This window comes from Myodes glareolus, chromosome X (genome assembly GCF_982192425.1).
Source record: "Myodes glareolus chromosome X, mMyoGla1.1, whole genome shotgun sequence".
Classification (NCBI taxonomy): Eukaryota; Metazoa; Chordata; class Mammalia; order Rodentia; family Cricetidae; genus Myodes; species Myodes glareolus.
In genome coordinates, this window is record NC_142053.1 from 32,736,498 (window position 1) to 32,764,155 (window position 27,658).

At 37.7% G+C, this 27,658-nt stretch overlaps 1 protein-coding gene across 3 annotated transcripts in view; it reads left to right on the forward strand.

Annotated features, from left to right (window-relative positions):
* Positions 1–27,658, forward strand: part of Gria3 (glutamate ionotropic receptor AMPA type subunit 3) — a 275,928-nt gene that overhangs the window by 186,247 nt on the left and 62,023 nt on the right. For all 3 annotated transcript variants that reach the window (XM_048439291.3, XM_048439292.3, XM_048439290.3), the window contains exons 6-11: positions 5,502–5,663; positions 8,728–8,895; positions 12,792–12,896; positions 13,724–13,831; positions 15,572–15,778; positions 26,040–26,416. In XM_048439291.3, the coding sequence (XP_048295248.1) occupies positions 5,502–5,663; positions 8,728–8,895; positions 12,792–12,896; positions 13,724–13,831; positions 15,572–15,778; positions 26,040–26,416 (1,127 nt within the window). The remainder of the gene's footprint in view (positions 1–5,501; positions 5,664–8,727; positions 8,896–12,791; positions 12,897–13,723; positions 13,832–15,571; positions 15,779–26,039; positions 26,417–27,658) is intronic.

Genomic DNA, 27,658 nt, shown 5'->3' on the forward strand with positions numbered 1-27,658 from the left:
TATGCATATTCAAAATACCTGAACATGTTGTTAAAAAGGCAAAACAGGAAGGAAACTTCTTCATACCTGCCTTTAACAAAAACATTAATCTCCAATATTCCCCCCTTGTGACAATCACCCACTTCTTCCTTTTCCTATACCTTAGATATTTGTCAGTAAGCTCCCTTATATTAATGTCTAAGTATAAGTTATTCAAATAATCTATTTCTGTATCTATAGACTGTATTTACACATATCAAAATGTAATCTAGAGATAGGATCAGAAACACAGTACAGTTTGAACTACGAAGAAGGGAGACTTATCTTTCCCTTGCTCTTTCCCTTCACTCTTCCCATGTAGATAATTTTGAGTCACCTCTTTCATCATGTCTTCTTTGTAAAATTTCTCCAGACAATGAAGTCTCTTTGTGCTTTGGGATTTTTAACTGCAAATGTCAGCAATTCAATCAAGTATTATTTAAAATAAAGATAACATGTTTGAGTATGTGTTAAAATGGTAACTAGTAAGCCATAAATAAACAGACCACCTTTGTGTCTTAAATAACAACTATAAGTTCATTTTTTTCATTGATATGTTCCATTTTTATTTGCCTATTTTTTCATATGGGATTTGCTGTCATCCCTTTGAAATTAGTATCTTTCCAAAGATTTAGGAGAGACTCCCTTTCAATATACTTACCTTTTACTATGAGGTCTGGCTGACAAGTTCAAGCAGTGAAATCCCTTTAAATGATGAAATAACAGCAAACTGTGAGCTATAACCATCCAACGCCTGTCTCCACATCAGACTATTTCTCCTAACTTCCCTCATCCTGCCACTGTGTCCCACCTCTAACACTCATCCATTGTCCTACTCACATATTCCTGTTGCTATCTGGGCTCCTGCCTCTCATTACTGTCCTTATATTGCTTTTAAAGATTGGCACCAAGCTTACACGCCAATAGCAGTGAATGTCTTACATGATGAAAATTATGTAATAAAATAATATAGAAATAGATATTTCCCTGACTATGTTGAATGTTGTTCATTGAGTTTCAGGAGCTGGACATCTCGTCCCCTTACCTGAGATCCTCAATCCTAAAAGAAGTGGAGTCTGTCTTTTCCTCCCTCGTCTCATGATTGTTAAATGATTCATAGTCATCTCTCTTCTGTCAAAGTCATTGGTAAATATGTGGTGAAATCAGGCTTGATTCAGTCCTCAGAGATGACAGTATCACACAATATAAGGTAGCAGTTTGTAGAGGAAGGCAGGGACTGCATTGCTAAATTGAATCTGAATGAAGTCAGTCCAGGATCTAGCTGAATCCTGCAATTTGTCCAGCACCTCTCTCCGAGCCTCCCTTGTTGCAGTGCTGCCACACCTCCCTTTATTTTCTCTTCCCTGTCCAAGTAGTCAATGTTGATTTTCGCACTTGCAGAATTTTTAGAAATGTAAGGTCTCATTATTCTCAACTTACTACCAACTCTTAAAGATAAACTTGGTAAGAACTTTAGACAAGTTACAATGCTGAGAAAGTAGATGAATGGGCTGGAGAAATGGCTCAGCGGTTAAGAGCACTGACTGCTCTTCCAGAGGACCCGGATTCAATTCCCAGCACCCACATGGCAGCTCACAACTGTCTGAAAATCCAGTTCCAGGGGATCTGACACCTTCACACCAATGTACATAAAATAAAGATTAAAAAAATAAAAGAAAAGAAAGTAGATGAATGGTGGATCAGGACTCAGCCATCCCCTCCCCTTATCCAGAATGTGTAGTTCAAAACTTCATGTTTTAAGTGACTTTCTTTTTTCTTTTTTATCATCCAAAGATTTGAAGGTTTCTTCTATAGTGTTATGTTTATACACTCTTTGGATAGACTTGGCCTCAAAATCATCCTCAAAGTCTCTGGCAAACAAGCAAGAAGTGAATTCTGAACAGTTATAAACAATCATAAAGCCCAGTGTCTTAATCAGATGGGTGGACAAAGTGAGCTAGTTGCCAGTCAACTTCCTTTCTTCAACTTCATTATCCTACCATGACCCTCCCTGCAAGCATCACTTGATTCTGCTTTTTTGTACATTCCATGTGTTTGAGGGTATCCTGTTCTGTTTAGTGTCTTTATTCTGGTTTCAGGAATACACGACTTATATAAGACACTATAAAGAGCTGTGTGTGTCCAACCCAATGACTAATATCTAACCACAAACTATGGCAATGCATAGTGCCTTAAAATTTGGGAGATAGGATTCTAGTGGTGTTGCCTTTAAATCTGTACTTATTTCTGCTCCTCTGTATTCTGCCCAGGCTTGTCATTCCATGTTTTTAGTCTACCTACTATAGGTCTGATAGTCAGATTTGTTATCATAGTTATTTAACTAACTGTGGGTAGTTTGGGGCCTCAATTTATAACTTTGTCAACTGTTGTTGTACACAGCAACAGACTCGAGTAAGTTACTTAAAAATAGAAAATGAAACAAGTCTTCTAAAGGTAGAAAAAATATAGAAGGCAGAGCAGGAGTCACCAAAACCTTTTCCCCCACCACCCTTTTATTGAAACTTTTTGTCGTCCATGTGTTCATTGACTAGTTGATATATCTTTTGAGAGATTTTTAAAAGCCTTATCCCAATTTGACCACTGTGAAGAGTGTAGTTCACCTACCTAAAGAAGAAATCTAATGAAAGCATTGACCCTTTACCCATAACGGCATGAAATAGGCAGTTAGCTTTCTTGTGCAGTATCTGATACTGCCCAATGTGCTTTTACTTGGCAAAATTAAAACTATTAATTAAAGTAATAATCTTTGTTCTCTATTTTACTTTATTTGGGGAGTAGAAAGTTGAGTAATTGACTTTCATAGCAATGATAGCCTCTACTAGGTTTGTTTCTCTAGTGACTTTAGTGCAGGGGTTAGCAAATTAGAGGAAATAATGTCTTAGTATCTCTCATGAAGGGTTCCTTTAGGATAAAACTCATCATAACAACTTAATATTATCTTTAAAATGCCTCGTGGTTATTAGAAAGGAGGAGTGATTCTTAATATTCAAACCAAACTAATTGGCTACTTCTCCAATCTCCTTAAATTCATATCTCACAAGAAATGGAAGATGATGGGGATTCTAATTACTGAGACAGTGTCTCACTAAAATATTTTCTAGGACCATTTTCAGAGTCATTTTAAAGAATTCTGAAATTAAGAAAGTAAAGCCAAGGTTGGTGATTGGAGAGAGACATATGGGGCATTTCTGAGTACTGGTTATATCTGGGGCTCAGCACTTAAAGATATGCACATACCTCTTTGTGATTATCTCACTTCAAGAATATGTTTGAAAATGCAAAGAGAAAATAAAAGAATTTATAATAATATGGGTAATACAGATATGCACATTTATCCAAACACATTGAATGTACTTTTATGATTTTTAATATATGTTTCATTAAATATAAATTTTACCTCAAAAGGAAAAAAGGAGGCTGGGAAGAAGGCATGCACATGTGGGCACATCTACTTGTATGTACACATGGACACACCCACATGAACACATACTTATACCACAAATACAAAATGGAAGGGATAAAAATAATTATAAAAACATGAAATTCTAGCTTTTGGCATATGTATTAAATCTTTGGGGGTAAAGAATACCAGTAGCTGCTCTTACTATTTATTTTGTTTGACATATATTCCAAAAATAAAATTGACTTGTGGGTAAGAGAATATAAGTAGTAAAATATGAATATTGACTATAAGGGTCACTGCATACTACTTTCAAAATTTCTATATATTTGAAATTTCCTACACAAAAAAATCTTAGAAGTGAGGTTGGCCTAGAAGATTGCCCAGTTAGAAAAATTCTACATAAGGATCTGAATTCAAGTCCCTAAAACTTGAGTGCAAAAGGTGAGCATGGTGATCCATGCCTGTTATCCAAGAGTGGGAGCAGGGGAGCTAAAAAAGACAGGAGAATCCCTGGAGCTAATTGGCAGTCAACCAAGCTAATCAATGAGCTCCAGGTTTAGGGGGAAGAACAGTGAACAGTAATTGAGGAAAACAGTCACCACTGACCACTGGTCTCCTCACATATGTGCACCCATATGTTACATGTACATTCATACACTTAAACACATAAACACATGAACACATGCACATACACAAATCGGAAGGTAATCTGAACTTAAAATCTTTATTTTTCTAGAACAATTTCATACTTGAGTACTGTATTTACATCATTTCTACCTTCTCCCTCTCCTTCCTTTTCTCATTCAACTACCTCTTAAATTCAATACATTCTCCAAATTTTGATCTCTTGAATTTTATAAGCAGTGAAACTGCCATAAACACATCCCCAAATTTTCCCAACTGATAAATACACTTTCTTTACTAATTTATTTTTCTTGTTTTCTTTTTTAATGAAAGAGCAATAAGGAACATTACCTCTAAATCTAAATTCTTGTAACAGCCTTGTTGGAGGAAAACTCAGAATTAGCCAACTCCTATATTTGAAATACAAAGGAAATTCCCAGCTGCTTGTGCCTTTTGCCTTCTTACAGCCACAGAAGTCTGCTGCCTAGAAGCACGTTTTTTCTTTCTTTTACTGAAAATGAGGTTTTTTTCATACAATATATTCTTCTTATGGTTTCCTCTCCCCCCAACTCCTCCGAGATTTCCTCCACCTTCCCTCCCATTAATATATATCTATATGTAGATATAGATATATAGAAAGTTAGTATCCATTCATTAATGATTCTAACACATGAGCAACAAAGCACAGGAGACTCATCTCCAATAGAAGTAGCAGCAGTTCCTGGATAAGGTACCCCAGAAGACAGCAATACCCAATGGAGTTGGCGGTGCCCATGTGGAAAGGCTTAGGTGTGAACCCTGGGGAAAGTACTTTGAAGAACGTAGGTGACAAAGACACCAGATGGTAACCAGAGCAAGCTAAGGAGCAAATGGTGGATGCTATACAGATGTCAAGACTCATTTATGGATTCATGTGAGACGCACCCTGGGGTTTATGTCATCATATACAAGCAAGCTGTCAGCTTCACTCACTGGTATTTCTGTGAATCACAAATGTCTAAATATTCATCACAAGAATCTGAAGCACTCTGCCATATTCAGCATGTTAAGGCGAAGAAAGAGTTTTTATAGCACTTCTTAACGGTCAAATGTCTTCACCATTCTCTAGTCACATAGCATTAAATATAACTCTATGTAGGAAGACTGAAAATACAGGTAAATGAAACAAAATATTCGCTTGAAAGCAGAACCTGTGTTGGTTTGTGTGGTACTTAAAGTCCCAGACAGGAAAATGGAAGTGTGCACCATTTCTTCATTGTGCCTATAGCTTCAAAGATATGGTGTCTTATGAATTGGTTTCTCATCGAAGACCTTCCTTACTACTAATAAGTAATCTCAGTGAAGGAAGCCTTCGTTCTATCCTTAGTCTCCAACAGATAATGTAAGCAGAAACATTTGTCTCTCACAGTCATAATCGCTCTCACTGTCTTTTCAGGGCTTTACTGACATTTTACTGGAAAGAGTCATGCATGGGGGAGCCAACATTACAGGTTTCCAGATTGTCAACAATGAAAACCCAATGGTTCAGCAGTTCATACAGCGCTGGGTGAGACTGGATGAAAGGGAATTTCCCGAAGCCAAGAATGCACCACTAAAGGTAATGCTCCGTGACACATAGACCACGAAGGCCAGCTTTCCAGGGCTTTTTCAATATGGACTTTATATACTTAGAACCATCCTGTGATCAACTGGTCTTCCTTCAGAAGTGATTCAAAGATGCTTAAAAAGACAGCAGCACCTGATTCTATTATATAGCACCACCCCAACTTTAATACACACACACACACACACACACACACACATATATATATCTTGTAAAAAACTAGTGTTTGAAAATAAATTAACTTTAATTTTAATTTTTGAATGGAATTTCATTTCTAATATTCTCATAGAAATTTACACTATTGCAAGAACCTGAATCAGGAAAAGGGTGGAGGCGGTGCAAATAGGTAAAGAGGATTGATAGTCTGAAACAGAAAATTGGATTTTACATTATTTATATGATTGCTCCATGATAATAAGTTCCATGAATCTCAGAACACCCAAGTGAATTAGTCTCTAATATAGAATATGTATTACCTATATGTGTGGAAATATTGAACAGAAATAGTTGCCTGTCTACAAAAGCGTCTTTAAAAATACTTAAATTACCTAAGCTGCTCATTTTCCTGAAATCTAGATAAGAATATTAATAGTAGAAAGTTATAGTTAGAATGCATTTTTTCTTATGTGTTCCCTATGGTTAAAAATCCTATTATTTACTCACATGTTTAAAACAGATAAATTATGGGAAATTACTCATGTACACAAAGGGTCTTTCTAATAGACAGACAGACAGATAATTTAATTAGTGTTCTGAGGGAATGAGCGTATATCAATTCAAGTATGAAAATAACTTTTAGTTCTTCTTTGCTGCTATAATGAATATGTGCACTATATCCACAATGTAAGATGAGGAATCAAGTACTGTCAAAGTTTTCACTTTATAGAGGAAAACTGAGGAAGTTCTCCTTTCTCATACATTCAAGTTCTCCTTCTCCCCAATAATAATAGGGCAGAGAAGAACAGTAGAGGACATAGATTAAAGAAGCAATGCACTCCGTACCACTCTAAATGGGTCACATCAGAACCTAATACAAGTAAAAATTTTAAATAATTGAAATGTTCTAGAAAATTCAGGAGCTAAACATAATTATACAATTCAATAAAGTCACTTACTAGTTGAAAGCTAACTGAATGGTTGTAGTACAGACTATATGTGCCAGAATTTTCCAGGGCAGTTCCATTTTAAACCATTCTGCCCTTTGGTCAGACCAGGTGTCCTAATTTGGCTCAGGGAATACGGTCACATTCCCAATGAGGAATGTTTTATAATCAAATCTTTTTTAATGTACTAAACTGGTATGATTCCTCCTGCTTTATTTAGGGGAGCTTATTAAAGCTTATATTTCCATGAAACTGCCTAACCACGCTGTTTTTTTTTTTTTTGATGTTTTGACTTAGCAGCTATAGAAGACAAAGATATATTTATTCATTATTTTAAGGGTTCTCAACAATTTTCAAAACATGGTGTTAGATGTAAGAAAATGAACAAGGATAAGAGATAGAAAGAGAGATAGTGCAGAGTAGATTGTTTCTGCGCTGAAGATATATAACTTATAGAAAAGATAATGAGAAGCATCTCAGGTACCCATTAATAATGAGTGTGTATAATGCAAAGTGCTAGTGTTTGCTACAAAGAAATGTTTAGTCTTATAAGGAAAATCCTAGAAATGGTTTAAGAAAGTATTGAGCCTTGTACTGAATCTATTGACGATCCCCCTTTAACATTTGATGCAGAATATATAGAGTTAGGGAAAATCATTGATAAATTAAAATTCAGATGCTATTTAATCTACATTTTATAAACATTTCACCTTATGGTTTATTTTAGATGGAGAGGGCAATCTCATGCATGGGTAAATAGAAACAGAAAAGCACAAAATTAAACAGTTCTTTTAGCATAGCTTTGGAATAACTGCATTAAGATTGGTGACAATTTATGCCATTGGCTGGGAAAAAATTACCATGGTTGGCTTTAGGTAGTGCTAGGATGGGCAAACACAAAGGTTTTTCTTCGTGAAAGAAATTATGCTCCTATTGTAGTCATACTTGATGACTTGCTCCTGAAAGAAAGTAACATGAGAAAAGTAAATTGATAGTTGTAAAGACAACAGTGTATTCGCTCCCAATTGTATTTGGACAGACTTTTATATAGTAAGAAGTCCCTGTAGGTCATTTTGTTACATTTTAAAAAGTCAATGAGATTCCATATTCTACAAATATTCATCACCCTTGCAGAACAGAGGCCAGCTTATTTTAATCATGTTTTTGTTGATTCACTAATAGAAAGGCAGCCACCATTTCAAACTACAGAAAATCAAATCCCTTTTGTTAAGTGACTAGCCTCATCCCTAGTAGAACATATCACTGTGCACAAGGAACAGATAGTAAGTATTCTTGCCAGAAAGAGGTAGCATCATGAAGCACTGCCTACAAATTGTTGACGTGATCAGATTTAAAACTCAATAACAATTGTAATTTTCTGCAATTGAAAAGCATCTTTGGTTTTTGCTACCCCCTGGGAAACAAAAACTGATTTATTGCTGGCCAGAGGTCCTAGCTTGCTGCAAACATGGTCCAGACAGAAATGATTAATGTTTCCTTCCAAATTAATTTCAAGCTGTCTAACTTAGCTATTTCCATTTTCCCCCTAAGTAAACAACAGATCTGAATTTTCTATTACAAACTGCAATAACTCAGCTTTGCTTTAGGATATGCTGTTTCCGCTCTAATCTATACATGCCATCCCTTAACATCACATGCATTTCTTCCTTATAAAGAACCAAGCCTTTTATAGTCACTCACTCAATATGAAGCAGTTTTGAGAATAAGAAAGAGATTTCCGTGAGCCATTTGATCTTAATATGTGCACACATGAGGTAAGAAGCATCATTGTCGAATGCATCAAAGCCAGGCTTGCCCAGAGAGTATTTCCAGCTCAAATAATTAGGATGTCTTTGTAGAACAAATGATAGAGGTGGATGAAAATCATAAAGAACAAGGCAAGATTGGAGAGTGTCATTTATCATGTTATCTTGTTTTCTGTGTGTCTGTTTTAGTATACATCTGCATTGACACACGATGCAATACTGGTCATAGCTGAAGCCTTCCGATACCTGAGGAGGCAGCGAGTGGATGTATCCCGCAGAGGCAGTGCTGGAGACTGCTTAGCGAATCCTGCTGTGCCCTGGAGTCAAGGAATTGATATTGAGAGAGCTCTGAAAATGGTAAAGACAATTGTTTGTTGGAGTGGATGGGTCTTATAAAGACACACACACACACACACACACACACACACACACACACACACACATACAAATGAGACCTCAGTCCCGAAAGAGAGTATACTAAAAGGAACAGCATCTCAGGTTGTACAGAAAAGATAATTGTGGATGGTCACTACAATCAAGAATCCCACCAAAAGAAAGTTCTACAAGGAAGTTTGAAAAAAATTAACAAATTTAAGGTTAATAAATTTTTGATTCTATGCTGCACTGAAAATGGTAAATGAAATTTGGTACCCTCTAAAATTATAGATTAAATACATAAGTAGGTTCAAAATGCATATCTTCTACAAATGTCACATTTGTAGGGAGATTCTCTCTTAGGAGTATAAGATATGCCTAACTTCAAGATGAGCGTTACAAAGGACAGCAGCATCCCTGGGCTCATCAGACAAATTATGAGCTGGATGGACTGTGGAACTTAGCCAGTGTGATAGGATTTCTGTTGTCAAAAAGAACACTTGTACTATTCTGCATGGTAGAATGCAGGAACATGAATCATTTCTAGGCCTACTTAAGAGGCTTTTGCCCAGTGCCGCAAAGAAAAAGCCTAAAGAAAAGTACAAGGAATCAATGGATAGACCATCAAATAGGTCACTTGTTTTTAGCATTTACTGGGTAGGAGATCATTTGAGGCTTCAAGCAGTGTCCTTTGAACAGATTCCATTATTTACACTAGGAGCAACATCACCCATTCATTGCAGCTTTCCAAGCAAGAGCTCTTTCCTGAATATTTTACTTTATGCCTGCCACATGTGCCTGCATGCATTAAAATGAGCCTTCAAGAGTACAAGAATCTCTTCTTTCCAACTAATTATCTTGATGCTTGGGACATCCAAATGAACAAAGAGATAGGCCATCGTAAGATAATTCGGTGCACAACCCAGCAGTGAAGAATTGGGAACAGCCTCATAACGTACATCGTTTTGTGTAGTTGGCTCGCTTACTGCTGTCTTAAATTTGCCAAGTTGGACACATTCAATCAAAAGAGGTTAGTAGCCCCTGTGTCTTTCTCTAAGAAAGAGATATGAGTCATTCTCCTATCATGCAGACTCTTATGTTGTTATGTCAATTCCCTAACAAATGCCCTAAGTGTCGTTTTATGGAAGTAGCACCGCACGATTTTGAAGAGCAGTTAATTAAATTCAACCTTACTAGCAGTTACAAGATTTGTATTGTCAAGTGGAACATAATGATGAGTGAACTATAAAACTGCCTCAGAGTGAATCAAAAGGAGTTTTCATCAACAAAACCTCATGGGGCAGGAGTCAGCATTTCTAGTTGATTGGCCATTCATAACATAAACCACCACCTTCCCCAAAGAGAAAGTGGCCACCAGAATAGAAAAGAAGAAACTTGGCTACAAAATAATTAGACCAACTATCCTGTCACATAGAAAAGTTTCTGCATGTGTAACTCACTGGTCAGTTCAAGCGATAAGATAAAAGAGCCGCCTGCCTTTCCAGGCCTTAACAGTTATTCAACTGATCACAGGGATCCTTCAACTCTTTTTACAAAGCAACATGTTTCTACTGCTCTGAAAAATCTGGAAATCAATGGCCTTTTCCAAAAGAATACGGGCCCTTAGTAATACTGTACTATTCAGGCTTAAATTGATCTAAAATACTAAATGCATTACTACATTTTTTTTAAAAAATCCCCTTTTACTTGAGTTCATTAAAAGCAAAATTATATGATGTTCAAACATCTTTTCTATGACTAACACATAGTTTCTCCATAAATCATTTTTCCCTTTAAAGAAATATAGAAACAAAATCACTATTTTTAGATAGCTCTAAGCATGTTTGGGGCATGTTGAAATGAATATATAACCATGCCATTCATTCTGCATTTAGTAAGCCCCTATGTATCAGGTTCTATATTAGCATGCACATATAAGATAAGCTAAGGAGATCTCATATTTGAATTGCATTGCATTCAGTGTCGAAACATAGAAAATGGATGTCTCTTATCTTCAGATGCTCCCAATCCAGCATGGGAATCAGAAAGCTATGGATGATTACAATTATGGCTAAATCACATGGAAGGGATTCTAGATGAGATGGTAGGAATCTGTCACTGACATTTGCTACCAGACCACATCCCTAGAAATAGACTTCACTTAGAGTGGTAGTCCAATTCTATTCCTGTTCACCAAAGACTTGAATCATGGTTCTAGCATCTCTCGAATACCTAGTGACTGTCCAGTCCATAAGTCAAGTTCAGATAAGCTGAGTCTTTTGCAATGTGTAATTCTTAATGAGACTTGAAGACCTGAGTATGTAAAGCAATGACGAATTTCTTAATAAGTCCTAAGCAATTGTCTCTGCTCTGTCTGACATCACAATATGCACCAGTTTCATCCTACTGGGTAAGTAATTTGTGCATCAACTAAGGTCCATTTCTTTACCTAGAACTGTCTTTTCACGTGGTCTGCAAGCTTAGTGCTTAGATTTCTTTGGACCAGCTGCCATATCAGAGTAGTTCCATAGTCTCCTACTCGTACTAAGAAATCCCCTCTTTTAAGCCATGTTATCAACTTTCTCCCTGGCAGTAGAACCCCATTACTGTTCCTGACTTGTTTGCCAGCTGCCGTTTTCTAGAAATGAAGAAAAAGGTATTTTACCAGTTTATCTTAAGAAAACAAAAAAGTTTCTTTTTCTTTGAAGTCTCTGACCCTGACGTAGAAAGTAAATAATCCAGATAGATTGACAGGCAGACAGATCGTCTTTATTTGATATAAACAGTTCACTCTCTGAACTGTAGAGTGGATCAGGAAATTTGTCAGTAGATGTGGCCTCTTATATTTATAAGACTAGGCCCAGAACCTGAAACCACTATAGCACATGTGGACTCTGAATTTGGCATCTCAGTCCAGGAATGCAGCTCTAGCACTTCTTTCTTGTTATCTAGCATTCTACATTCCTGATCCCTTAAAGCCAACAAATTTTATCAGTCTTTGAATTATCTCTCCCTGGCATCCATGCTCTCTGCTACCTTGGCATATAGTTTAAATAAGGGGAAAGGGCTGCCTTTCTCACCGATGGAGTCCATCAATGGGCAACCTTCTTGAAGGATAGCTGAATTCATTTTGGTTAGCAATTAATACAGCTTGGAGTTGGCAAGAAGACTCCATGAGTTAAGGTGTTTGGTGCAAAAACCTGATGACTTGAGTTCAGTCCCAAGATCCCATTGGAAAAGGAAAGAATCAACTCCTGAAAAATGTCCTCTGACCGACACACACACTAAAATATGAGCGCCTGTGTTCATACATTCATATCATACACACAGAATAATTAATAAATAAAACTAAATGTCAATATATCTAGACCACACTGTGATATTTACTACATGCCCGACATTACTAAGATCTTATTTAATCATCTAAATAGTTCTGAGAGATAGGTACTTCTAGGATTTCCCATTTTACAGAACAAGACCACTGAGTCAAGTTGTGGAAACTAAATTATTTTCAAATATTGGAAATATGTAGACACAATAATGTTCCCCCCAAAAAATTAAAATGCAGAATGCATTAAAGTATTCAGCCTAAAGTATACTCTTAAGAAGGGCATACTAGAAAAGAAAAATCTTTGAAACAGTGGTTATAAATGTCTTGTTGCATTAGACAGCTAACCACTTCTTATGCCTTCTCAAAGCATCATAACTTAGAGGCAGAGAAAAACATATGGCTCAGAAAATAAAACTCCATGAAAACTTGATCTGCCACATGGAATTCAATGACCTAAAATGAAAATCCTCAAAGATTTCATCCTAGAGCCCTAGCAGCAACAATGAAAAAGATAGTGTCACTCTTTGCCTCTTTCCTTTCTTACCAGGTGCAAGTCCAAGGAATGACTGGAAACATCCAATTTGACACTTATGGGCGTCGGACAAATTATACCATTGATGTATATGAAATGAAAGTCTCAGGCTCTCGAAAAGTAAGTAACCAAAAGAGACAATACTAGAAATGTCTCTCCAAAGGTGAGAGCATTCTCACACAAGAAGATATAGTGGAAATACACAAAGAAAAGTCCCACTTGGTATTTTTGTCTTTCCATTTGCCTTTCCATCTGCCGAGGAGCAAAGATAAGATACATAGAGTTTTGGAATCAGAATGACCTAACGATTTTTTTTTAAAGGAGGATGGCCTTTTGAGCTAGTTGCATAAAACTTAACAGGTTTCTGAACAACGGGAAGGAATCACCAACTTTATAGCAGAATCTTCCCAAGTACGTATGCTTCTTAACAAATAAAAATGAAAAATGGGTCTCTTTTCGTTTTGTCAAACCACCACCAAAATTCTTGGGACAAAATTCCTTTCTCCATAGCTGAATTTTATATGGCCAGTTGGCTTCTATCTTATTAACAGTTGAGTTAGACATAAAGAGGATTTCATAGCGCTGTAATAAACTCTTAGACCATAAACTAACTTGTGTTACATCTACAGGCGACTAACTGGCTTTCTACTCCTATATGTCGGCATTCTGCAGTTCCAAACATTTTTCTGCTATAGAGATTTAATGGCAAAAGAAATTTGATTACACAATGGGTTAAAGTATTTTGCAGGATGTCAGTAAGGATGAGGTGAGGAAAGGAATTCTCAAGATGAAGGAACAATAAGCCCTCCTCTGTGTATATCCTTTTTGTCCTGAGGGCGGTAACAGATAGAAACAGAGCATCAATCCTTGTAAATCTCAAACTCCTTGAAGTTCACTTAGTATTTCTTGAAAGAAAAATAGTCATCTGGGTCAAATGTTCTTCCTAGGCTGGTTACTGGAATGAGTATGAAAGATTTGTGCCCTTCTCAGACCAGCAAATCAGCAATGACAGTGCATCCTCAGAGAACCGGACAATCGTCGTGACTACCATTCTGGTAAGTGTGGACATACAAGAAGTAAACTTTCTCAACACCATCCTAAAAGTATTATTCAGTTCTAAGTGCTCTGAACAGGTCTAAAAATATTATACAGTCAGTGTTGTGTTCATGCATGCAACAGTTATAAAGCAACAGCTGTTCCACAGCCCTCAAAACCCCTCTCCAAGATGAACAAAATGTTGCAATACACAACGGAATTTTACTCATCCATAAAGAAATACTAAATTGTAGAATTTCCGAGAAAGTTTGCAGAACTGGAAAATATTATAGATATTAGTATGATTGAGGCTCAGAAAACCAGATACTACATGCTCCCTCTCATATGCAGATATTATTTTCCAACTGTTAAGTATAGGTATTTAAATGCAAGTAAGTATGAGTAAAGGCCAAGAAACTAGGTGGCGGGTCCATGAGAGCAGAAAGATGTTAACGAACAGGTGTAAAGGAAACTGAGCACATGTAATATCAACACAGAAGGGAAAATACTCAAGCCAAAAGGGTACAGAGGGAATGAAAGTAGGTATAGAGGCAAAAAAAAGAGGTGGAGAATTGGCCACAACTAAGTACGTATTTAAGTTCCATCAGAAAATTGAGAGAAAGGAAGGGAGAGTGAAATGGTGGGATAACTCAGTGGATAAAGTTGCTTGCCACCAATCCTGATGACCTAAGACTGATGTCAAGAACCTATAAGGTGAAGGAGAGAACCAGCTCCGGCAAGTTGTCCCTCTGACCTCTACACAAATATCATGACATGGGCTTATTTGCCATATACACAAATAAAGAACGACAGAGAGAAAAGGAGGGAATGGATGGACAGATGGATGAATGAGGAACATTTTTACAGTGTCCTCTTCCAATTTCCCCCCAAAAGAATGGTGCTTCATCCAGACATAAAATCTAAGTCTTCATTGTAAAGAGTTGTCATTGTGTGAAAGAAAATCAGTTAGGATTCTCTAATATGGGACCTAACACTCCTACATATATCTGTACAAGTTACATTTTTATCTAATCCTCAGGATCTTATCTTTGCTATTTGTAGGATGGAAATAAATAATAATAATCTCCTACCTATGTCTTAGGACCACTTCAAGGCACAATTAGCCACATATTCTACAAAATTCAACACACTATAGACATTTGAGGGAGTAGTGTCAGTTTTAAAATAGTTTTCCTAAAGCTACTTTTAAGTGAAGTACATAACTCAGTTTAAAAGAAGTATGATATTTAAACAGTATGTATCAATTACTCTCTTTCACCTTATCCTAAGAACTATATATAACCCTGCAGATGGAAAAAAGACTGAACCAAACACTCCAGCTTCACAAGAATCAGTGTTTCTCTATGGCCTGCCAGAGTTGGCTGTACCTTCTCCCTAATGCATTCTTAGAAATGGAAGGCAGTTAGTTCGTCTCTATGTACTGAAGGAGATAGCTCTTGCAATTCAACTAAATCAAAAGACTTTGCTGCTGAAAACTAGTCCTACTTTCAAACTTTAGAAAAAAGACTTAAATGCTTCCCTACTTCATTAAATTATCTGTTAAAGACTCCAAGGAATACATGGCTCCATGAGTAACGGAATAAGGCTCCCTCCTTATTAAGTCAAAAATTTAAAAAATCATAGCCATACACTAAGCCTCAGTAGCAACAGAGGGGGAAAATGTATTCCTCTTACAATTACTATCTCTTAGGGAAAAAATGGATAGGAGTAATCTTTTGTTCTTTTTTCTGGTCCCAAAGGAATCACCATACGTAATGTATAAAAAGAATCATGAGCAACTAGAAGGAAATGAGCGCTATGAAGGTTATTGTGTTGATTTGGCCTATGAAATAGCAAAACATGTAAGGATCAAATACAAATTATCCATTGTCGGTGATGGAAAATATGGCGCACGGGATCCAGAGACTAAAATATGGAATGGCATGGTTGGGGAACTTGTCTATGGAGTAAGTATTTTTGGTTCCACTATTACTTATTTCTGTGCTTTTCAGTTAACAAGAAAATGAGCAATTTAATGTTCAAGCTTAAGATTTATCAGATTTCAGAATTTATGAATCTGTAAAACACAAGTAGTTTTTCATGAAAGGTAGACTATTGTTATCATCCTTTGAGCGAGAGGGTTATTTTATGAAAATGAAAATATAATTGAGGGAAATTACTCAGCCACAAAATATAATTAAGTGAAATTAAGCACAGCCTGCCCTCTACTGAGAGTCTATTCCTTCTATATTTCACCAGTTCAGGTGTCAGAAGCCCCCACCTTTGTAGTTCCCTTAGTAGTGTCGCCATCTTTCCTCATCTTTTCTGGTTCATGTCTAATGAACCAGGATGCACTTTGAATTCTACTAAGTCTCTCAAGTCTAACTGCACTCTTCATGCCAACCAACAACATTACCACCTTAATTAAGATGTTTACCGTTTGTTTGCCGTTTGGCTGTACCCCTACATCACGTTTCGCACTAACATATCAGATCTACGTTACTGCAATTTCCCATTTTAAAAACCAGGATAAAACTTTACGAAGGCTACAGTGGTATCTTCACAGCTCCTTGGTGACTTAGTTCTAAATGGTTTTGCTCTCAGGAAGCATCAGATCTTAAGAAAACCAATGAGGCATATGAGGATAAGTATAACTGACCAACAGAATTACCTATTGGGTAAACCAGTCTCTAATAAACTCACCTAAGTGCAGATCAGGACAGGAAATATTTGGTTCTAATAAACAAGAATCACTTACAATGCTTAGTACCCGTCCAGGCAACAGATACTGAGAAGACAAATGAACTGGGGTGGGGGATTGCTGAGAAGTCATAGCTGGTAAGAAATAAACATCCATGTATCTATTGGACTGAAGATCAGGAAAATGATTCCAGAGGGAGCTAACACAAAATAGGGTGTTGCTATTCAATCATAAGAGAGTACCAGGCTCACTCAATGTGGTTTTTAGAATAGGCCTTTGGAAACCAGCATAAAGGAAGGAGCTTATTTCTAAAAATAAGGACACAGAATGGGAACTAAGGCTTAAAATGAGGCTGGGCCCCAGGTATCAAAACTGGGACACTCTTCTCTTGCCAGACAAACAGTACAGTAACTTGAACCCCCGCCTCCATCTGTGGAGCTGGAGCCAGTCACCACCTGTCTTAGGTCAAGGTTGGCCCTGGGAACTGGGGCAGGACTGAGTTGTAGATGAAACACAAGTCAGTCCAGAGATGAGAAAGAGGTTTTCTACGTCCAGAGAGGGGCAGACAACCCAATTGATTTCTGAGGACCTTGAGTCTCTCTCAACCATTATGACATAGCACTAGTCTCTCCCTTTCTGAGTGACAGTGGATTTTTTTTGCTTGTCCCTTATTTCCACAACACTCAAAAGGTATTGGCATGCCTACAATTCTCTCTGCACTTAATATATCATTTTACATGTAGGGAAGTCTCACTTTTTGTTCTAATGAATCAAGACCCGTATACAATAATGGTTGACAAAGGTTCATTAATCTGAGCTAATGGTGGGAAAAATAAGGTAATATTTGTGTTATTCTTAGCCAACACTTAGAGAGTATTCACTGCCTGCTACCTACTGTGCTAAGTACTTTACAAACATTATGTACCTTAATCCTCACAACATGCATTTGAAGAAGTTCCATTAGTAACCTCATTCTACATGTGAGAATATTTAAGCTAAGAATTAAAGTCACATTCCAGAGACCAAATACCCTGCAGGACCTGTCTTAGTTGTTCAGGCTGCTATAAGAAAGCATATTAGACTTGTAAACAACAGATAGTGATTTTTCACCATTCTGGAGGCTGGGACATTGATAATCAAAGATTCTATTGTCTAGTAATGTTGAACTTTCAGACTCATAAACTGTAGCTGCTTGTTGCATCTTCACATTAGGGAAAGGGCAATTGGTCTCTGTAGCCCCTTATTCTAGATACCCTATTCAAGATAATCCTATTCATGAAGGCTGTGCTTCGTGGACTAACTACTTCCTAAGTACCTCATTTTTTTAGTAACACTACCTTACGGATTAGAATTTCAACATAAGAAGAGGGACACCAACACTCTGAACATGGCAAGAGCACAGTGCTCTTAATCGGTTCACTATACTATTTCATAGCTAAAATGTTGTTTCAGATCCATTGCATCTGGAATGAGAGTTGAACCTTATTATAAAAGGCATTTGATGCCTTTGCCATTATGAAGAGAAATTATTGAGGCATTGTAGTAGCATGACAAAAAATTGAGGGATGTCAATTTCTACTGCTCCAGTCAACTGATGTAATGTAGTCCATAAGGCCACAGACTCATCAAAATGGAATGGGCAGAGCACTGTAGTGTCTCCAAAGAAACCTGGCATGGTCTGGAAATAGACCAGTGTCCTCCTAGCATTCAGCAAGACATGATGATGTAGGATAAGAGATTTCCCGACATTGTTCAGATGAAGTGCAGTTCTCTTGTGGTGCTTTGCTTTCTCCCCTGGGATGTCCTCTCTGCTGCACGGTTTAATCTCTACACATCCCTTTCTCTTTCCACTTCATCTATTTGTAAGTGAGGGAATTCGAGAAGTACAGAGTTCTTGGTTTAGTAATTCAGACCTCATCTCCTCAATTTTGAAAAGGTGAGATTTCTGGAACAGCCTTTCTCTCATTCCCCTGCTGCTCTGGGGAGAGTTTTCCTTTCTGCCAGAGAGGGCTCTTAAAGGAACATCCTCTCCCCTCTCCTGACCCAGAAGAAGTCTCTGATGTTTTCTGAGCTGAATAATACAAAGTGATTCTGGAGCACTGACAGCAAACCAATCCACTGAAGTGGACTGTCAAACTCCACTTTCCTCTAAGACCTAGGAATATAGAAACTAGGCTTTCCTGTCATGCGTGGAGGAAAAGCTTGCTGTCAGATAAATCATAAGCTAAATGTGCCCTCATCTTCTAGTTGAAGTTTTAATCTTTTGGCATTAGAAAGTTTTCAATGTCTCTGTTCATGATAGAAATAGAGAAAAAATTGAAAACACAGGCTTGCATTTCTGGCAGACTTGACCTCTTGTGGTTTGCAAGTTGCTTCAGAAGAAGAAAGGAGGGTGTGTATTGGGGGGGGCGGTTCTGATGATTTCCCAGAGTGCTTAATGGACAAAAAGAAGAACAGGGAACAATTACTTGCATTTAGCAGGAAAGCTACCCAGATAAGCACTGCCTTGTCTTCCCAGTGTTGCCTCTTAGGCATTTTGGATGTAGCATGGATCAGAGCAAGTACATGATGAAGGAAGGCAGAGCTGGAGAAGGCTTAGTCAGAGACATTTCTGTATCTTCCACGAAGTCCCAAGAAAAAGACAAAAGGAATTAAATTTGTTAAAGAATAAAGAAGTCAATTAGTCTCTTTTCAGATGATTCCTGAACGTTTTCTTTTTCCTCTAAAGAAATTCAAATCAAAGTTGATGTTGGGGCACCTTGTATCTCTAAGAAGGTTATTTTTGAAGCAAACGTCAGCAGCATACAATGTGCCCCATTACATAAGCCCTTCAGTACATCGTGGTCTTGAAACTGTCCACCTGGTTTTAGCAATTTTGATTTTGAGCTGGATTTCTGTAACACTGCCACATAATAATCATTCCAGCTCAAATGGCTCACACACCACCAGTTTTTACTGCTCTCAAGTAGCAAATGTTTTAAGAGGGCATTCTCAAAGAAGATTTTGTGGCTATCAGGATTCTTAAATATTTCTTAGCCAAACATCTAATTCATTTTTACGGATGACTAGGAGATCTACCAGGGACTAAATGTTATCATTGCCCATTGAGTAAACCAAGAAATTGAAGCTTCATAGAGGACAAGAGCAAGAGGAATTTCTCAGGGAGGATGGGTGGTGGCAAACTTGGACACTATCACAAAAGTCACAGTTTGACAACTCGAATGCCAGTCTGCCTGGCCGAGTGCTCTGTCTGCTGGTATACACTGGATCAGTTCATTCAACTTGTCAGCTTCTGGGTATCTTGATGTTAATTCAGTCAGATATGCCATTTCTTTCTGGCTTTGGGGTAAAGGGCTTGAATTCTAGCTGGATTATGCACTATGCCATCCAAGATACTCATCGCATTTCTATGTGCCCTCTAGGACAATGCAATACAAATATCAAGTTACCTCTTGAAATATTTAAAAATACAATGTAAATAGCTGGAAAGCTCTGTCCTCTGAGAAGACATATGACCTAACAAGTTTTTTTAAAAAAAAAAAAACGGCAAGAAATGGGCTAGAGTGAAATTGGAGCCCCAGTTATGAAGAGGACACCTCCCAGTGGGCCACTGCCACGTTCCTTATGTTCTTAGCACCTAGAACTAAGAATAAAGAGTACGTGGGATTGCTTTTAAGAAAGTCCAGGAAAGATATTATTCAGATTCGTTCATCTGACTTAGAAGATAGCAGAAAGCTCAGGAGTGGAGATGGGATTGGCATATGTTGATTGCAGATCACAGTCCTTGGCTGTCCCAGATCGCTTCGCACTCCGGGAGAAAAGGAAACTCAACCGATAACTATTTAACTATTTACACTGACATTTCTTTGCCTATAAGAAATTACCTTGGATTGTCAGTATCCTATAATAGATTTATTTTCCGTTAACAAAGGCAGAAAGTCAATCTGTCCTTCCAGTTAAAGGCAAAGAAGCAAGGATCCAATAACAGATGCCAGTCATTCACTTCTAGTCTTCTGATTACACTGGGCTCTAGCAGAAAGGACTGATGACTTGATAAAATAGTGATCCTCTACTGAAAGGACATAGACTCCAGGGAAGAACATTAATGATACATGAAAGTCTTCTATTCTGAGCGGAGGGGTGGGGAAATATTTCCAGCCAAATTTAGCATCACACGGCCTTTTTCCAGTTCCCGGGATGCCCGTTTATCTTCACTGGGTCTTTAAATCCCACAGCTCCCCAAGGACAAGGAGTCCAAATCAATAGACCCATACTGGGACATCTGTTTTGGATAAAGAAATGAGGAGATCCTGTTGTGACCCTGCTTGTTGTTGCACTGATTTAAATAGGCCTCATCCCTTTCCTCCAGATCCTAACAATGGCAGACAACAAATATCTCAGAGTACAGCCAATAAAGCAGTTTAATCCGTGTCCCCAACACACAGTAATTATATTCCTATTGTCCGGTTTAATTCTGCTCCACTTTTTCTAACACATTTAAATTTTCTGGGGAAAATGTCTGCCCAAGGCCACTAGCACTTTATGCCTATTCAGGGAGCAGGGAGGAGAGCACATCTGGTCCTCTTACATAGTATATGGTATGGTCTGCGTGATACATTTCTTCCTTTCTTCCTTTGCCCCCTGCTATCAGAAAGTGCTCTGAAACCGTGGCTGACAAGCTCCTGCTCAAACATAATCTCCAAATGGGATACAAATTTTATATCAGTTAATCAGATGAAAATACTTTAAGATGTAACAAGCCTTACAGTTCAAACAATTTGTAAAATTACAGTTAAACTAAATGTCATCTCCGCTTAATGCTCGTCAGCTCCTTAAGTGCGCAGTCCCTGTGCATGGGAATCTGTCGGGGTTCAGATCTCAGGAAGCTGACAACTTTGGCCACCCACCTATGAGAACGATTACAAATCCCCTCAAACTGAATCCCGTCCAATAATGCAGTTGCTTAGGTTTGCCACTGGTTAAATGGGGAAAAAAAAATCAAACCTAATTTAGTGTGTTTACTGAGCCCACACAACCATTCTTAAACTGCTTGATTAAAATCCTTTAAGTAGTCAAAATGCAAGTTAAAACACTAGTAGAGCCTCCCCTAAGCTCTTACCGTTTGCTGCGTTTCCTCTGTCACCTGGAGCACACCCATATCGAGCACTTACCCACCTAGGGTTCTAGAAGTGACGTTCCTGCTGCAGTTACCAGCACAGGCTTGATGACAAAAGGCTGCTCGAGTGGTTTGGGACACCAGAAGAGAGACACTTGATTATTAAACCAGAAGCTCATGTGCTACATAGGCCTAGCCATAATTCTTCATGCTTGACTCCGGTCACAGCTGACTTGCATTAAGAACAAATATCAAGGGGGGGATTTCAGGGTGGTGGATTTGATCCACACATGTTATATACGTGGACGCATAGCCGATACAAATATTTCAAAAGAGGGATTTCATTTGGGTGGCTGCCTCTTGTAGTATCTTTCATTTTCCTTTAAAGTAGCCTCTTTCGTTCGTCTGCCATGGCAGTCCCAGGAGAGCTAACTGAGGATTTTTGGACACCTATTAGTAGTCTGTTTCTCCGCATTCCCGTTAAAAATCAAGCTGATTGTTTCACAGACATTGTGGCAGGTGGGTCATCAGCTCTGAAATAACCCACTGTCACAGATGGATTTTATAATACAGAGGGAGGAATAGTGGTAGGAGAGGGCAAAGGAGTCTCCAAGGCTGGTTCTGAGCTCACGTGCCAGTTCTGTGACTTGTCTCTCACCAAGGACACAAGAGAAAAAGTAAGAACTTCTCAGTCTCCCACAAATCTTATTGTCCTCGAGGCTAAATCAGCAGCACTCTTACCTGTTATTGATAGATCCTTCTTCTAGCTACTTGCAACTCTCCCTTTGTCTTTTTCAATCTATAGTTCTTTATTATGGGTTCTGAAGTATACATTGGAAATTCTTGTTTTAGAGCCAGGTCACATCATCAGTGAGAATTGAGTGAGCCCATATTTAACACCATCTTCCATTAGAGTAGTAATATGTGTGTGTGTTATGTGTGTGTGTATAGTAGTGTATATACATATATATGTATATGTATATACGTGTGTGTGTGTGTGTGTGTACGTATTGTTTTCTTTGAAAAAGTTCCTGAGATCCCAGCACTTTCTGGACCAAGACAAGAGGAGGATTATCACAAATTTGAGTCCAGTCTGAGCCATGAAATAAGTTCAAGGTTAGCCTGGACTGCATAGCAACATGCCGTCTCATAAGTGGAAAAAGGTGGAAAGAAAGGGCCTCCCAGAAAGAATTCAGAAAATTCGAAATGCTAGGTTTAGGGAAAGCGGCAAGTACCTGAGTGGAAATAATTTATCCTATTGGGTGTTTTATTTTGTGTGCGCGCGCGCGCGCACGCGCGCGTGCGCGCGCGTGCGTGCATATTTGTATGTGATTCAAAAGTATTTTAAACTCAGAATGGCCTCCTTTGGGAATCTGTTCTTTTGTTAAAAGTTCCTAGGAACTAGACAATGAACCTTCATTCCTGCTCTGCCTAGTCATCTTTCATTAGTGTTTGGGGTGCTCACCATGTGGTGGGTGTTGCAGTTACTGAGTTAGTTTTCTTTTGTGGGTTTTTTTTTGGTAGAGGTATTTTTATTTTATTTTGTTTTTGTATTTCAACTGTTATCTCATTTTTTCTTTTTTTCTTTTGTTCCTTCTTTTTGAGATTATAATATAATTACACCTGTTCCCCACTTCCTTCCCTCTCAGCAAATGCTCCCAAATATAGAATGGAATATAGTTTCCCATTTAAAGTGGAGCAAGTGCCTCAATCTTCCATTCTATACCTAACTGAAAAGAGCTCAGCTCCCTTAAATCCAGTACAAATAAAGTGATTTTTTTTACACCAAATACCCTCTTGCTACTACCTTTGAAGACAAAAAAAAATAATAGCAATTTCTCCTAGAAGGATCAAGAGTTACACGATTAAAAGAGGGAAAGAAAACAACTAGTTAAATTAAGTAATTAAATTCAAATAAGATCAAATGGGAACTTACACCACATGCGGATTTGTATCCTCCAAGCGGGAGGTAGAAACATGTTGGCAGTGAGAGGAAGCGCCTTTATGTATGAATTATCTTGGCATGAAAAAACTCTGGCTGATTCAAGATGTCTTTGCCAAAAACCTCGTCTAGCTTTCTGGCCAATTCCATTCTTATCAGCAGTCTTTGTTCCTATGACCAGGTGTAGCCCTTAGCCAAAGGATAAAATAGGTAAAAAAAAAAAAATGTCATTGGCTTCCATCTCATCTTCAGTGTGGAACTGAACTAAGGAGTTAACTGCAATCTGATGAGAGTTGAAGCCGTAGATGATAATGCTGAAAGAAGAAAAATTCAAGGACAGAACCTTGAATGATCTGCCTTATTCCACAAACCTTCAGTGATTACCTCCTAAACCAGACACTCTGGAAAAACAAAATACACCTTGGTGGAGAATGAAAACTAGGAAAGAAAAATATGTAAAGAATATACATAGAGGTAGGAAGAGAACCTGTAGTCTTTAGTGTCAGAGAGCCAAAGGAAAGAGTATATAATACAAAAGCCCAGTAATGTCACATGAGCAACTAATGTCTGACAGGATAAGTCTGAGTCTGGCAACCAAGTTTACAGCTCAAGAAATAATTTCAATATGTCAGAGGGACTACAAATTAAATCCTAAAGCAAAAGTACTGCTTTAAGTCAGAGATAAGTTAAATCATAGTTTCAAGACCATTGATGGTGGTGGGTAGGGGTGCAATATGGGTAGGGTGGTAGAAGGATTAAAAAGTGGGATGGATGGTTTTCAGTAAACAGAACTGCCTATGATTTCAACTGAATATTGTTTGACTTTCCTTGGGAAAACTTGAACAAATGGCTACTCATCCCCAGTACAGTACCAATTACAGGCAAAAGCAACAATTCCACCAACATCCATCTCGGCAAAACAAAGTTTTTGTTGGGGTTACTTACAGGAGTTGGGGGCTTTTATAGAAGCATGGGTAACTCAGAAGAGCTGCATCATCAAACAACTCACTGATTGTAGATCAAAGTACTGTAGTATGTAGTACACATATGCAAGTGTCAATTGAAAAAGAGGAGGCTGGTTAAGAGAGTGAATCCAAATTTCAGTACCAGAGGTCCAATCTCAGCCTCTCTTTCCCTTGCAGTATTCAGTATGAGCCTTGATTACTGCCTTGTCTGTTAAAATATACATCATTTGAAGAGAGAATGGTAATTGTATCAATCTCAAGGTTGCTAGGAAAATGAAGTAAAATAATGTGTACAAAGTGCTTGGCACAGTGCCTCACACAGAGTAAGCACTCAATAAATGTGACCAACTGTTCATCATCTGCGTTTCCCCTTACATAAGGAGCACTTCTCAAGTGGTTTGAGTTGCCCTGAGCAGTTCACTAAAGTAAATATCATTTTTTTGGTAAATATACTTTAGTTCAAGCATCATCATTCTTCCTCCATCCCTCCCAATAGGTAAAGATATTGAAACATAACTATATTTATCCCAGAAAAACTGAACCTACTTAGTAATTTACTGCATAACTGATATGCCATACTTAAGTCCTCCCCTAGTCATATACATTTTCGCACATATACATTTTAAAGCCTCTTTCTACACTAAAACCCACTATCATTCTAAAGGAACAATTGTACAAGAAATAAGTGCAGAAAAATCTAATGCCTTATTTTCCTGAAAATAATATAAAAAGGTGGCATACATGCCTTTACATGATGAGTTAATTATGCAGTGCACTGCTAACATTTATTTATCAATCTGACATGCGTGAATGTTGTACTTGTATTTATCACCAGACAAGATTGCTTACTTAATAAATTAATATATATTTTAGTAGCTGTTTTATCCTTGTATCTCTGATTCAGAAATGTCACATGTTTTCATCTATTATGTTCAACAAATCAACAACTATTTAAGGAATCTACATTTTTAATATAGAATCACAATGCAATAAATGATACAAAACCAAAAGACTGGGCTCCTGTCTTCAGGTGATCTATATTTTAACAGACAAGGCAGTAACTAAGACTTATACTGAAAACTGCAAAGGAAAAGGAAAAAAATATAAGAAATGAAGGTTATTGTACATCATGCACAAAAAATTACAGTCAAATAAGGGAGATAGCATAAGAATATGAATATTAAAATAAGAAAAGTTAAATTAGATATGGCATGAAGAAGTAAAAGTTGAGAAGGTGTGAGTTAGCAAAAAAGAAATTAGAGGCCATGGAATTAGTTTCCCCAAGCCAATGTGCTTCAGAGGACAAAAGGCCTTTTCCCTTATTTCACCATCAAACTAACGCAATTTAGAACCCATTGAATGACCTTGCCTCTCTGATCTTAGCATTGACAAATTGTTTGGTTACCATGATGGAATATATTATATTTCAACCAAAAACATTTGTTAAATGACAAATGCTGAAGGAACTGCTGTCCTAAAAGTGCTATGTGTCTTTGTTTTTCAGAGAGCTGATATCGCTGTTGCTCCACTCACTATAACATTGGTCCGTGAAGAAGTCATAGATTTTTCAAAGCCATTTATGAGCCTGGGAATCTCCATCATGATAAAGAAGCCTCAGAAATCAAAACCAGGCGTATTTTCATTCCTGGATCCTTTAGCTTATGAAATCTGGATGTGCATTGTCTTTGCTTACATCGGAGTCAGTGTAGTTCTCTTCCTGGTCAGCAGATTTAGCCCTTATGAATGGCATTTGGAAGACAACAATGAAGAACCTCGTGACCCACAAAGCCCTCCAGATCCTCCGAACGAATTTGGAATATTTAACAGTCTTTGGTTTTCCTTGGGTGCTTTTATGCAGCAAGGATGTGATATTTCTCCAAGGTTTGTTTGTGTGTAGTACTGAATACCTGCTTGTATTTTGTGGTCATACTCCACCCATGTCCATCTGGTGTGCACCTGCATCAACTTCAGAGTTCTTTCATTTAACATTCCATCCAATGACAAATTACCATCAAGCCATTTTGTTTGCTTATGTTCATGAGGTGAGTGTGTCTCTGGTGATGCTTTGAATGCCTAAGGTTTGCTACAGTTTTCATAAATACATAAACTCTGGATAAAATTAATGGGCACATAATATTACTCTGAAAGTTTCCTCATTAATTGAGCTGAAACATTTTCTCCTCTGTCAAGAGACTGAGTCTAGACAAGATGTGAAAGAAGATAGAACATGTCTTTAAAATTCTTCTGCCTTCCTCTGTTAATATTGTCGTTTTATTTTGCTCTCAGACTGCCGAGAACTATGTATCTACTCAAGTTTCTTAGATAAAACTGTAGAATTTCTCAAAAAAGCAAAATAGCAGAAAATCAGTGTGGATCTTAGTGATGCAGCCACATTTGAAAGTAGTCTATCCATTTCTTATAAAGTTTGGCATAGAATTAAAATGTGACACAGCAATTTTACTGCTGTTGGTACCCCCAGAGTAAAAGGCATGAATGCCCATTGTAGCTTTAGTTTTAATAGACAAAAGATAGAAACAAACCAAGTGTTCAACTGGCAAATGGATAAAGAAATTGTGGCCTATCCATTCAATGGCATACTACTCAATTAAAAGAATAGAATGCTAACATGCACTAACAATTCAGATGAACCTTGAAAACATACCAAAGTGAAATACTTTAAACACAAAATGCCACATGCCACTGAACTGTATTTGTTGAATGTCCCATAATAGATCATTCTGGTTATCCCAGATAGACAAATTTATATAGACAAAATGGACAATTAATGATGACCAGAGTTTGATGGAAGAAAGGTAACAAAGGCGGGATAAGAGTCCAGCAAGTACAGCCGAGCAGAACAAGTACAAGAGTCAGAAACAACTTATATAAGTGTCTCGTATCTTCTTCATTTTTTTCTATTTGATTTTTAAAAAACTATAGCACTAGAATGCTGTTTTTCTGGAGAAGAGCTTGACACCCACTAACATTTGCATGTGGGACATGCATCTTACCTGTCTCATCCTTTTCCTGACCCTGCAAGGATTAACTACAAATGGACATGAGGGAGCTGATGGGGGGTGATATGAAAATGCTCCAAAAATAGAATGTGATGGCTGCAGAACT